The sequence below is a fragment of the Sparus aurata genome, chromosome 9, assembly GCF_900880675.1.
Source record: "Sparus aurata chromosome 9, fSpaAur1.1, whole genome shotgun sequence".
Classification (NCBI taxonomy): domain Eukaryota; kingdom Metazoa; phylum Chordata; class Actinopteri; order Spariformes; family Sparidae; genus Sparus; species Sparus aurata.
Window position 1 is genome coordinate 27,782,381 of NC_044195.1, and position 13,867 is coordinate 27,796,247.

General features: G+C 42.2%; 1 protein-coding gene across 3 annotated transcripts in view; it reads left to right on the forward strand.

The window, feature by feature from the left end:
* Window positions 1–3,037: 3,037 nt before the first annotated feature.
* pth2ra (parathyroid hormone 2 receptor a) overlaps window positions 3,038–13,867 on the forward strand; it is a 62,624-nt gene continuing 51,794 nt past the window's right edge. For 2 of the 3 annotated variants that reach the window (XM_030427365.1, XM_030427366.1), the window contains exons 1-2: window positions 3,038–3,540; window positions 11,777–11,882. In XM_030427365.1, the coding sequence (XP_030283225.1) occupies window positions 3,466–3,540; window positions 11,777–11,882 (181 nt within the window). In that variant the 5' untranslated portion in view covers window positions 3,038–3,465. Of the gene's footprint in view, window positions 3,541–4,524; window positions 4,544–11,776; window positions 11,883–13,867 lie in introns of those variants that run through there. The other variant, XM_030427367.1, reaches the window with a different exon arrangement.

Below are 13,867 nucleotides of genomic sequence, written 5' to 3' on the forward strand. Positions count from 1 at the left end.
CTGCAACTTGAAAATTGCCCTTTTGTTCTCGGTCCAAAGAGCCTTTTCTCCACGGTGTTTCCAGAGAAATGTGTAAGCACCTGGTGAGAGAGAACAACCCGTTGGATTTTGCACTCCTAGGTTGCCAGGGGGTTACGTAAGAGAACTCTCTCAACACTCAAGGCGTCATGAAGGTGGATAGACAGAACCCGCCCAGGCCGTGGCTTCAACACTGTAAGTGGATGACCTTTCCCATTCGCTGAGCGGAGGAATAATAAGCGCCTGTGTGAAAAATCAGACAGTAATCACTGCTTATTCAAGAGAGAGAGGGTGCACGCTCCCCAGATCTCTCTCTGTGAGTAACAAGCCATTTTTCTGGCTCTTTTCCGCCAGTCCTCGTCATTGTCACAGCGCAGACATACGGTTGTTAAGTGGTTTATTTGACAGCCATTACGTGCTGTTAATAATGCGTGCACACAAATGTCAAACTGACAGCTGCGCGCCATCAACAGTCACCATCTGAAAACAGGATGCTGTAGCGAGTGTGAAGTCCACGACGTGTACGCCAAATGGATTAGCTCATTAATGAGTCAGCAGTCACGCTCTGCCACTGTGTGCATTGTGCTGCGAGCTGGGCAGCAAACAGAGCGTCATGCCCGATAAACAGTCACAGGGCTTCCAGCGGAGGCGAACAGGGACAAAGAGTTACTGTTTATAAGGCATTACAATAATTTGTGCTAATAAGTGAGGGTCCACCTGCTCCCCTGCCTTCTTTTCTTCTGATTAATGCCAAAAAAATGTGATGCTGTGAAATAAACGCTGGCAGGTTTTGTGAATTACCTTTGCCTGCCTCGTCAGCACCACGGACAGATCCTTCAGCAGCACACTGCAGCTAAACTCTGACCAATAGTTTGGTCAAAGCAAACAGGTCGATCGATTCTAATACAAGTGTTTAATAAAGATGCTGGCGTAGCGCCATTCTTGAAACTCAGCACAGCAGCTGACATGTCCTCGCTTCACTGAAAAAAGTTGTCCTTCAAAACTAAAACGTAATAACACAATTAAGTGTGTTAAAGGTGCCTTATGTAAGAGTTTTAGTTGAAAAAAACGTTGACAAATAATCAGAGGCGGTCCTGGCTAGATTTACGCCCTGGGCGAACCATCACTTGCCCTAAAAAATGCAATGAAATATGCGGGATATTTATGCAATTTTGTGCGATGAAATTGCGGTAACTCCCAAAATTTGTGGCTTGATAATAAAAAGAGAGAAAAAAAAGTGATTCCCCCAACACCCTGTTCTCACTAGGCTACTACCATAATGTAAAAAGTCATTTCTTATTACTTCCTATGATAAGCAGCATACTACATCACAGAAAGTGCTGGGAATATTTAAGTTCTTGTTTTATTTCAGACCTTAATAAAAACATGGCTCAAACTTACAAAACATTGATGAGTCAAACAAGGTCTGTAGCTTTACAAAAGGAATATGCTACAAGTTCTGTAAAAAATGAATAAAGAAAATAAAAAATAAATAAATAAATGTGTGTTTCCTGTTTTACAGAGGTAGCTATACAAAACAGACATCTTCTGTTAAAATAAGTGCTTCCAATGGACAAAGTGCAATCTCTTACTGTACCGTACATTTACATACTACTAACATACTTACAACTGGAAGGTTTTTGAAACTAGTATGATTTTTTTTGTTGGCAAATGAGAATGAGTTGCGGGCTTCATCATGGCTTCATCGCTTTTTGATGATGTTCACGTCGCGTAATTATGTCACTTCATAATGTTCCCATGGCAACAGGGGAAAATGGCTGCTCTTGTGTGAAGCAAACGCAACATTTTTCAACTTTCTGATGAGATATATGTGACTTCTTTGCAATGAAAATGTGGGGATTATGAAATTATGCAAGCCCCGCATATTTTGCGCGGAAATCGGCAATTTATGCAGCGAAAGTGCGGCGTATTTGAAAAATGCCGCCCCCACATAAATATGCGGACTTTGGCTAATTATGATTTGAATTATGCGATCGCATAATCGCGTTTTTCTGGAGGGACTGTCTGACACACACCACCTGTATGACTCTGAGCAGCAAGTTGAGGTGACAATGAGGGCGCCCCAGCGCCCACTCCACTAAGGGAAATGAGCGGCGGTAGTCTAGAAAACTGGCGATTTTTTATTTTTTATTTTTTTCGTGAGGGCGTGCGCCCTCACATTGATTGCGCCCTGGGCAGTCACCCACATTGCCCATAGCAAAAACCGGCCCTGCAAATAATTAACTAGAAGTATCAAAAAGAAAAAACGTTTTTTAAAGACATCTATGTATCATGTTGAGTTCCTGTCTCCTGCCTGAACCATCAGATCCATTAACTGAGCTGGCTAGATAATATCCAAGGGGAATATGCTTGTTAGCATATACGTATAGATTTGACAGCGTAGCTATATTTTTGTGTACCTTATTGTAAAGTGTTAATAATACGTCAATGTTCAATAATTCAGCTTAAAAGAGACATCTTTTATTTCAGGTTTAAGTTGTCGAATCATACATTTAGTCGGCTTTAAAGGTGCGATAAAGTGAGAGGTTCAGTTGAAAATATTAAAAAGTCAGACATATCTATTGAGGTTAGCATGCTAACCGGCTAGCCCCGGCCTGTCCTGATAAAAGCTCCTGCGCTCGCGGTGCTAACTGACCTAACTAGCTAAAGGCAGCTACAGTTAGCGGTTAGCGGTTCTGCTAGCCATATGCTGCCCCCTTTTGGTTTCAATAGGTGAAACATTCTTACATATTGCACCTTTAATATGAGTCTCATAACATTTTATTGTCATGTAAAGAAATGACCATGCAGTTAGTTCAAATTCATATAATAAATTGAATATTTCTGTAAGATGTGTGTTGATTAAGCTGAATTGAGAGGTTTTACAGTGTAGCAACGGGGACATTAAATATCATCTTCAGTGTGTCCTACAGGCCACAAAAAACACTCCTGTGCGTCAAAAAACGCAGCGCCCTCTTTGCCAACAGTGCGTGCCATCAATGCGCAAAGGGAGAGAGCATCTCAGCGCAAACCTCTCCGCAGGTACAGGCGGCTTTTACGCACCGTCCAACTCTGTGGCACACTGCGCGCACAGGCTTGTGACACTTCTGACACGTGGAGCGCGCTTTCTCCTCCAAACGCGCCCCTGTCGCGCGTCATGTGTTGCTTTCACAGCGAAACACATCCCAGACCGGATCTCCTGCGCTACGGTAAATCCAGGACTCTCCCTCCTGCAGCAGAGGGGAAGCGATCACACGGCTGCTGCTGCTGCCGCTGTCTCTCGGATGGAAACAACACGTGGGATTTGTGATCCGATGAGCGCCGCGTCCTTCCTGCGGCTCAGTTTTGGAGCGCAGAAACTTTCCAGTAATGTGGAGCTGCTACTCGTGGAGATATTCCCCTCGAGTATGAGGCTGCTTGAACTCAAATAAAAAGGTGGCGCTGGAGATGAAGGCACACCAACGAACTATGTGGATTTTAGTTTTCAACTTTTTCTCATGCTGGACTTCGGTTGACGCGCAGGTAAGGAACACTATGCACTGTCGCTGCTGAATTTACATTTGTGCATTACAGAAGATTAGAGACGGACGATATAAATGAGACAGATGAATTATCAGCTCGATAATGGAACATCCACATTATCGGTTATCGGCAGATAAAGAAAATTATAGCTGACATCTCGCCGACCACACGAAGCCAGATTGATTTTGTTGACTTGACGAGTGCAGCATCTGCACACAGTAGGTGGTGGTTTGCACCTTTAAAGTGGTTTTGTGAGCAGCTAGTAAACACAGAGAAGAAGAACAAACAGGTGCTGTCCCTCACATAACATCATTTGTCAAATGGAGACAAAAGCCACTGAGTCATCACTGGTGGGGGCGTTTTTCTTACAAGAGGAACACAACAGGAGGGGAAAGGTCGTCACATATTAATCACACTGATTTAATATCAAGTAAACCATCTTTGCAAAAAAACAACAACAACAACAACATAGAGATGTTGGTTTCTGTTATTAGTTATTTTATCGGTGTCAGCCACGAGAGTCAGGTATTTATCAGTTTTTGTATCGGCCGAAAAAAGTCCAAATCCTTCCTTACTGGTTTGTCTCTTTACTCTAAAGTGACCAAAAAAGGCAAAACAGCCCTAAAATTAGGACGAGACCTTTTTGAATTTTTGAACAAACGATGTCTGGAGCAATCCTGAGGCGCTGCCAATGAAAGGCTCCGCCTGACCTTGCATGAAGAAGTAGTTGCATCCAGAACGTACGCTTGTAAAAACCTGACATGCTTTTGACTCATCTCTGAATCTAAGCACTTAAACCACCTTTGCTCACCACATCTCAGCCCTTTCTTGCACTCAGGCGTGTATTAAGAAAAGCGTAGAAAATGTTCTACAATGCAGTCATGCATCCCTTTAATGAAAATCAGCTCCTGCCTGCTGACCGAGATGGACTGAAACACAGCAGCCTGATATCATTTTTGAAGGATCCCCAGCAGGAAAGCTCACTGTGCGCTCCAGGTAAAAGGTGCGGCTCTCCATCCCTTTTACTTTCCTCAATATTGCGGTGTCGCTCACCGTATTTGCCCTCTTGATACGAGCACAGGAAAATGACAGTCATCTGCTCTGTAGTATTTTCTGACAGCAGGAATCTGTCCATCTGTGTCTGCAGTCTCTGTGCCTCTTGACTTTCCAGGAGCTGTTTTGTTCCTGATTTAAGTAGCTGAGTCACTCACCATCACCTGCTTATATAGTTCACACCCTATGGTTTCTAATTCGGTTAACAAGTGAGATGACATCTGGTGCCAACCCCCTCGAAAGAGCTCTGAAAGACAGAAATCTCACATTGCAAAATTGTAGGTTTTTGAGTGACGGCGGTGCCGAGCTGCAGCTCAACATGAGCCAGTAAAAACCTGGCAAGTGATTCAGGTGGCTGACAGGGTTGTTAGCGCCTGACTGGTGAATGACTCAGTTGTTAAGAATAGAGTGAAAGGACTCCTCCTGTATTATCAGCACCGCGGACAGCGCCTTCAGCTCCAGGACCGCTAAAAACATTAATGAATGGGATTCAGTGCGAATAAAAAGCCCCTGCAAAGACCGACAACAACTGTATCTGCTGCCATGCAACCGCAGAGCGTGGAATAATGAGTGGTTTGGAAAAAGCTCTGGCAACGTGGTGTTTTCACCATCTGATTCTGTACTTTAATCGAATCTAAAGACAGACTTGGTTCAGATCCCTCCAGTGAGGTGGGCTTTATCCTCATGATCACACTGAACTCTGATTAGATTCATGTTTCCTTTAATGGACGGGGCTTCTTTATTTCATTCGGCCCGACCGATCAGTGTTTGTTCCTACAATGTTCCTTTAGGAGCCGCTTACGTAACGTTTGTTCCACACTGATTGAAACAGTCAGCCTTTATACATTGGTCTCTGTAACAGACAGGAGCCATTGCTGTTGTAATCTTTTAAAAGGTAACTCCACCAAGTTTACGCTTTAAGGTGTGTTTACAGGTCTTGGGGGAGTAAAACTGCATATGTTGGAGAAAAGAAATGGGTAAAAAGCCTTTTGTGGCTCCGGAGGAAGCTGCATGTAATCTGAGGAATTGCCTCTAAGTGATGTCTCACAGTGGCTAAGCTGCATTGTGGGTAATGTAAGCACCAGGTTTTGAAAAGCAGCCAACCTCCTGTATCACTGGATTCATTACAGACAGTTTACATACAAATACAAAACCAGAGATCTCCTTCTTATTCCACACGTTCTTCTTCCTTTTCAAAGACCTGTCGCCTGATTAAAGGCTCCTCCTGATCCTGCGGGAAAAAAGAGTCGCCTCCAGAATGTACATGTGCACATGAAACACACATGGTCAAACGCAGCGCCTTATCTGCTTTCTGCTGTCGTATCATATCTGAGGTTTGCCCGCAAACGTCTTAATATATGCATATAAAAAGATCCTGGAACTCTCAGTGAGGGAGAAGAAACAAGCTTTTAAGTTGTTTCCACTGACATTTTTTGTGGTAGCACAAATGTTTTTTTAATCCGTATTGTATAACGCTTGAAGGAAGAGTACTTTTTTAATGTCCCTAAAGGGGAGCAGTACATGTATTAGAGGCAGGCATGTGTGGAGTGAACAAAGTCAGTGTGACCCTTTAACTACAGTCCAGTCTGATCGAAGTTTTCTCCAAGTCTGATCTAAGTTTTCTCCAAGTATGATCTAAGTTTTATCTATGTTTGATCTTAGTTTTCTCCAAGTCTGATCAAAATTTTCTCCAAGTCTGATCTAGGTTTTATCTAAGCTTGATCTTAGTCTTTTCCAAGTCTGATCAAAATTTTCTCCAAGTCTAATCTAAGTTTGATCTAAGTTTTCGCTAAGTCTGATCTAAATTTTCTCCAAGTCTGATCTAAGTTTTCTCCAAGTATGATCTAAGTTTTCTCTAAGTTTGATCTTAGTCTTTTCCAAGTCTGATCTTAGTTTTTTCCAAGTCTAATCTAAGTTTGATCTAAGTTTTCGCTAAGTCTGATCTAAATTTTCTCTAAGTCTGATCTAAGTTTTCTCTTAGTTTTCTTTAAGTATGATCTATGTTTTCTCTTAGTCTGATCTACGTTTTTTTTAAGTTTGATCTTAGTTTTCTCCAAGTCTGATCTAAGTTTGATCCATGTTTTCTCTAAGTCTAAGATCTAAGTTAGCTCGTCTGTGTTTATGACTTGATAACTGCTAAGAAATAAGTTTTGCCATGATAATTTTAAAGATCCTCATTCTTTCATCTGTGAAAACAGAAAATTAGAAAATTTAGAATTTCTCAGGAGAAAACCATTTTTTTTGTTAGGCTTATTCTGATATGTGACCATTATCATGCTACATCATAGTTAATGGTTATAATGGTTACCTTCAGTTGCAGCATTTTGAGTAAAGTACTTCCGTGTTTTCTTCACAGTTCAGTTATAACACCAACAGTAGTAGTTACCAGAGAACTGGCTTTATCCCTTGAATCATTACTGAAATAAGTTTCTGTCCCTGCATCTTTCATTCAAACTTTCCGCTTTTACAAGTCAAGTCTCCTTCCACAGCTTGATCTCTCGATGGAAGGAATACAGGAGAGAAAACAATTCAGATCAGACTTGAAAAAAATGGAAAACTAAGCATCGAAAAGTGGCAAGCTCAGCATCTATGACAAACGGAGATAGCTTGTTAGCACAAACGTGGACTTGTCGGGTAATTTGGACGACTCACTTTACAAATGTGGTTTCATGATTGGTAAGTAAGGGCTGGAGAATTACTGCAGAAAATATGAGAAGAAATATGAGCACCTTTGTTTTCCATCACTGCACATTACGGGTAACTGTAACACAGCAGCAGCTGTTTATCTCTGTAATTAAAACTTTACTCCTTGTTTTTTCGCCTCCTCCTCTTCTAATTATCTCATTAGGCGAGAACATCTCTTAAGAATTAACTCTATATTGCTTCGCTCATAGTTTTTAGAGGAACATGCAGTCGCTGCCCGGATGTGTTCACCAACCGCAGTGTTCTCCAGTTGATTAAGCGTTGTGTTTGGCTGCGCGGGGAGACGGTTTGGGTTGATGGTGGGCGTTCAGAGCGCACGCTTTGATCGTGGAGAGCGGTGTGTGTTCAGTGTGTCCCATGTGTGATTAGCTGCAGACTACAGCTCATGAAAGACATTCAGTCTGCCTGATTCATGTGCCTAATGATCCGTCAGAAATCTAATTTCACATGGCTCTATGAACTTCACTTGCTACTATAAATACACTGTTCTCTAACGCACACAGGTTACTTTTAAGTATAGGTGTAAAAGTGAAATAAGCGGAATCATTATTGTCTCGACAAGCAAGAATAAGAGAATATTGAAAAGGTTCAGCCTGCGCCCGAGAGGCAAATATCAAGTCTGATTGTGGTAATAAATAGAAAGCTGCTTTCTCTTCGTTTGTCAACGTGTCTTCAGCTGTTAAGTAACCTGATGGTACAGATCTGGCGGCGGTGGTTCTCTCAGCTGTGGCAACAAGGGAGAGTCGTGAGAAAAATGACCTGGTTTTTATCAGTTAGCTAACACCCAACGCCAAATAGGTCTGAGAGAAAAAAAGCAACAATAAGCAATCAACAGTAAAAAAAAGAAAAGAAATCACTCATGTATTAATGATGGTTAGAAAACCAAGGCGACAACTTAGACGTGTCATTACCTTCCCCCCTAAAAAAACCCTTCAGGTCTTAAATTGCTTCTCTAGATAAGAAACAAGCCTTCACATCTAATAATTGAATCTTAGGGTTTTTTTCCACAGTTGAAGGGTTTTCACAACAGTTTTCACCAAGAAGTCTTGAGAGGAGGTAAAAAAACAGACTTGGATCTTGCCGTTGCCAAGACTTCAAATAAAAGATGATCACTGATAGAAGGAGGTTATTCAACACTTCAGTGAGGGAAAGGACAACTTTAAATCGTTCCTAAAAAGACGTGTGTGGCTGCTATTGTGGGATAATGTGCCAGAAATTTAGTGAATACATACTGAGATCAGTGATTCACCACCAGTTGTACATGAGCTCCACGTGGTGGTACCCAAGAGCCTCGCTGAAACTGATCTCCAAACTGGCGCAAAGACCATAAAATGTTAATTTCAATCCATTACATGGAAAAGTTATATAAACACATATATACACGTCATTTAAAATGTTGCTATGCTTAGCCAGGAATTGAAGATTCACGAGATTGCCAAAAATTCACACCCTTATTTGCAGTTGGTGGTTCTTGGGAAAGATTGTGAACATGGTCTGAAAAGTTTGGAAATCTGTCCCAGACGATGAATCCTCATGACGATGATGATCCCTGAAGTAACTTTATACTTTAATTTTGGATTAAATACCTGCAAAACTAATGACATTCCCTGCTAATAAGAAAAACTACAGATTGAAATAAGATGCATGTGGACCTTGGACCCCCCCGACCTCAATCACTTAATCTATAATACAGACGCGGCAGCAGATAGAAGGTCCAGTGCGACTGAAGTTCCACTCGGCTTTCATTTTTTCCTCTGAGATTTCTTTGCGGACAAAATTACATGGTTGGATTGCACGATGATAGCAACGTTTATAGGGGACCAATCTAAATGCAGATTATGTCATTATTCTAACAATATAGCCTGGGTTAGGGTTATGACCGGTTTCATCCTGCCTTCCCATTCTCACCTGTTGTTTGATAACAGCATGTTGGCATTGAAGCAGATTTTTATTTAATTTGACTTCTATCGTGCCGTCTTTAAGGGCTAATGACGGTCACGACCCGGCAGTAATATATACAGTTGTAATAGGTTTGAGAAAGAGGATTGAATTCAGAGGACAGTTTATTATGTTGGTTGTGTGAAGCTGTCGGGCTGCGTTTCTGCAGCTGTAGATTGGACCTTGAGTCCTCGCTTACAGGATGCATTTGTAGATGGAGGTTCAGGGACGGGGAAATCCGAGGTTTTATCATCAGAGCTCTAATCCTACTCTTGCTGCGACTATGAAAAGATACTGGCAAATTCTTTCAGCCTAAACTAAAGGCTTGACGGTTTAGCCTGGAGGCGGGAATGATGCCATTAACCACGGGACTTCTTCTATGGTTTCAACAGCACAGTTTCCGTACTCTCAAAAGGAAACAAAGACGACGGCACTTGTTCAAAAATGAAATATTATGATTTGCCCAAGAAATTTTGCTGGCTCCTCACAGTGTTTCAGACACAGCAGCACACTGTGTACCGATTTGAATTTAAGATAAGGCAAAACAGATGCCCTTTCTCCTTCGCTCCTGTCATCTCGTTTGAAAGATGGCTGTGTTTTTTGTTTTTTTTTGCACAATAGCTCCTCTCAGGCAATTTCGTGGCACTTCACACTTTGAGTCAAGTGACACTAAGTGACTGCACAGTGACAGAAACGACTCCCGTCTGACCTCCACATGTGAACAAGTTTAAAATGGCAGAGACGATCCCCCAACAAGAGAGGAAGCTTCTTGGATGAGTGGCAGACAGTCTCTCTAAAGTCTGCGAATGACAAAAATCCCAACACGATGACTGGAATCAATGTTGGAAATGTAACAGAGAGCAGCTTTTAGCATCGCAGCTATTGTTATTGCTGATTTGTGCGAGACAGTCCCACATTTTGACGCATTTGTTGAATTTGCCCATTTGATGTTGATGCAGTTGGTACTGCTTTGCTAATGTCAGCACGGTTTGCTAATGTTAGCTTACAAAGCACCGCTAGTGAGCTGGTGAGGACGCAGTGTTGTTTTTTATTTGCTGATTGATAGCAGAGTTGGGCAATAGATACAATATGTATCATTATCGTGATATGAGACGATATATCATGTGAGATTTTGGATACCATTATATCCCGTAATGTCATAAGTGGTGTCTCTTCCTGGTTTTCTGGCCTTCATTACAGTAAAGTGATGTCATTTTCTGAACTCACCAGACCGTTTCATCATTTCATCCATATTACTGATGATTATTTGTCAAAAATCCCATTGTGATAATGTTTTCTGAAAAGTACCAAACAATAGTTTTTGTTACATTAACATCAATATGAAGCATTTTGTCAAAAATGTTGTAATTTGGTGCTTAATCCTAGAATTTATTAAGTAAATTGGACAACATTTGAAATATTGATATGTTGCATATCACAATACAACCCAAGGGGCAAGTGTGCACTCGAAAACAAGGGGTAGTCGTAGAAATATTGACAATGGATTCAGTCTTTGTTAGGTGTAGGATCAAGATCGAGATTTGGCTTCCAGGGTTCTGTCACCACAGACATGGTCATAAAATGTCCCAACGTCTTGTTAAAAATATCCATTGGTTTATCAGTTACAAATGTTGAAACGCCATCTTGTACAGCAGCCTCACTGTTACGACTGCACCATCCCCTCCACCTCTGGACGTGACAGTCGTGTAATCTGAAAGTACTATGACGCGTATTGACGTGTGTAACATGTACAAATTAAACATATGAGTGGTTTGAAATGTACAACGCCAAAAAAAGTTTTCTGGTCAACTTTGTAAAGGAAGAAGCGAAACCAGCTAAAACTTTGTCAAACCTCACTAAACTGTTCAATTCTCTGTCTGAAATAACTCATTGGAAAGATCCTGTCTAGAGCTCAATTAAAAGAAAATCAATGTACACTGTGTGCGAGAGGAATTACAAGTGTTCATAAAAAGTGTGGTCGTGTAGAAAAATGTTAGTAAAGTTAGCTTGTGTCAATGATAAATAGTCCGGGTCTTCAGCTTGTCCTGCAGTACATCGACATGAATAATGAATTAGGCTTCTCCTGATTGATCTGTAATGCATCGGGACTAAAGCCTATAGTCACACAAGCAGCCCTGTGAGACTCTAATCCTCATTACACAGCAGAAAACAATATCACACACGAGAGGTCAGAATGTGCCAGACGTAGACGTGCTCTGAATGTAATCGAGCAAACATTAAGTGAATGCATCAGTGATCCTCTCTGTATAGGTAGAATATACAGGCTTTGATATTTAGACCTGAATTTCTCCATATCCCCCCCCCAAAAAAGAAATATGTGCTTTGAAATGTTTCTGTCTGCTGTTTTTGTTCTCATGGCTTTCCTTCGCTTTGTAGCCAAAACAGATGGTACGTGGCACGACGTCCCGAATGTTCTTGAACAGCACAAAACAAAGAGATTCACACACACACACACACACGCACTGTATAGACGCAGGCCTGCAGCTCTGACGGATCTGATGTTGTTTGTTGTGCTCCACAGGTGGGGTTTGATGGTCCTCTCTCTGCACAGGAGCAGATGTACATCCTTTACGAAATCAAACTGCAGTGCTACGAGAACCTCTCCAACATTGACCCAGGGTCCACAGGTACCGACTGTTCACGCGCGACACTTCAAACATGGCCCCTGGCCCTCAGATTCAAAGTTTTCCAGGCCTGAGCTGCATTAGAAAGATCCCCCGATGCCTTGACCGCGCTCCACGACTTTCAAAGTTGTCTGATCGCTGCACAACTTTCTGTCTTGCTACCACGATTACCACGGCCGCTGCTGTTTGCACCCTACATGCTGGATCAGCGTCGGAGGGGCGTCCATTATAATATCACACTTGTGACATGTGAAGAAGAAAGAGAGGAAGGAAAAAAAAAACACGTGTGAGAGAATAAATTCGGATGAACAGGCAGCCAGGATTCCTTTTGCACCAGAAACGTGACACTGCCTTCTTGAGTTGTGGTTTGTTTGCAGCATGTGTGTATTTGCTTGGGATAGAAACTGGAGGTTATTATTGTGCCCGCTCCGTACAAACAGAAGCATGATGAAACTGGTTCATGATAGCAGAAAGAGAGGAGGGGAGAGAGGAATGGTGACTCAACATCATATTTAGCCTGCTGGATATCCAGCGGGCGTTGGCGGTACGTCAGTGATTGCGTAACTGAACAGTCCACACGGGAGTGAGCTCTGATTTGTCTCTGATCTTTGGCTTTTTTGCATGAACTCAGAATCCACCTTAAAGTTTCTTTGAAAAACATGTTGAGTCATCTTGATCTCAGGGAAGTTTTTCGAATTTTGCATCTCTTCATTTTTTATTTTTTTTTGGGAACAAAAAGGAAAAAAGACCTTTTGGATTACCGTATAGAACCCAACTCTGTAACTTTATTCACCGTTTTCCTTCTAATGTCCTCCAGCTGCTCTGCCTGAACCCTGGCTGATCTACAGAGTTTCTTGATTAACAGAAACTCTGAGATCAACTGTGGCCAGTTTGTCGACAGGGAATTTAATTTCCATGTGGAGCTAACGTTAGCTGTCCTGCTAGCTGATTGCCACAACTGTGCTACTGTTTTCTCTGCGGCCAAATCGGCCGCCTCGGGTCTCGGACGCTAAATTAGGTCCTTCCTCTTGTTTGGTGAGCCCTTGGATCGCATAATCGACCGTGTCCACTTGGAGCCCCTTGTGATCCGGTTCAAACGGAGGCCAGAGCGCCGGAGGCAGTTGCATGGCGAGAGGCGGAACTCAGATTCAGTGCTAACACCACTGGCGACAATACCAAGTCCCTCCCCCTACCTGACCCAACCCACGTAAATAAGCATAAGGGAATATCACAACGCCTTGGCTGGTTAAAACATGATAAACTGCCCTCTTGGTTGGCAAATCGTGCGCTAAAGTGCCCTCTTCAGTGGCGATAACGCGCTGTACGTGCCCTTTTTTTTCTTTTCGGCCCTGCCCTTCAAAAAGTATGTGCACACCACTGTTTGAGAGGGAGAAGTGTTCGGAGACCGAAGTCACAAGAGAATCAAGAGAAGTTGTGATAATTCCCCGTCACAAAAACACATTAAGCCCTAATCTGTTCTCACTTTAACCATTTTAGACTTTAAACCTTTTAAAACGCAGCACGTTATTGTCAAAGCAGTGGGCTGTCTGAGTCTGAGCAATATCCCCCGTCTGATGGAGCCTTTGTGACGGATTCATATTTATGTGTTTGAAAGATGTGCTGTCGAGCGCTGACGTAAGGTGAAGTATGCGACTTTATTGAGGGGGAAGAGCGCCGGCTCTGAAAGTTGCACTTTAAAATGTTTTGCATATGCGAGTGCAGTCGTTCTGTGGCGAGAGCAGCGAGAGGATGAGTCAGTGTTGATTTAAAGTAGTTTTTTAGGTTTGTATACATCCCACACAATACAGTCCTCTGACATCCATTGTGAGTTTTGTTAATTGCTGTCGTTGGCAGAGGGCAGAGAAACAAATAAAGTCAGAGCGGACTTCACTGCTCATTCTCTGTGCTCTGTTGATTCTTAAAGTCCACCTGAAACTCTCTAAACATCTGATCAATGGATTTAAAAAACAAGTGTTACAAAGCTAATT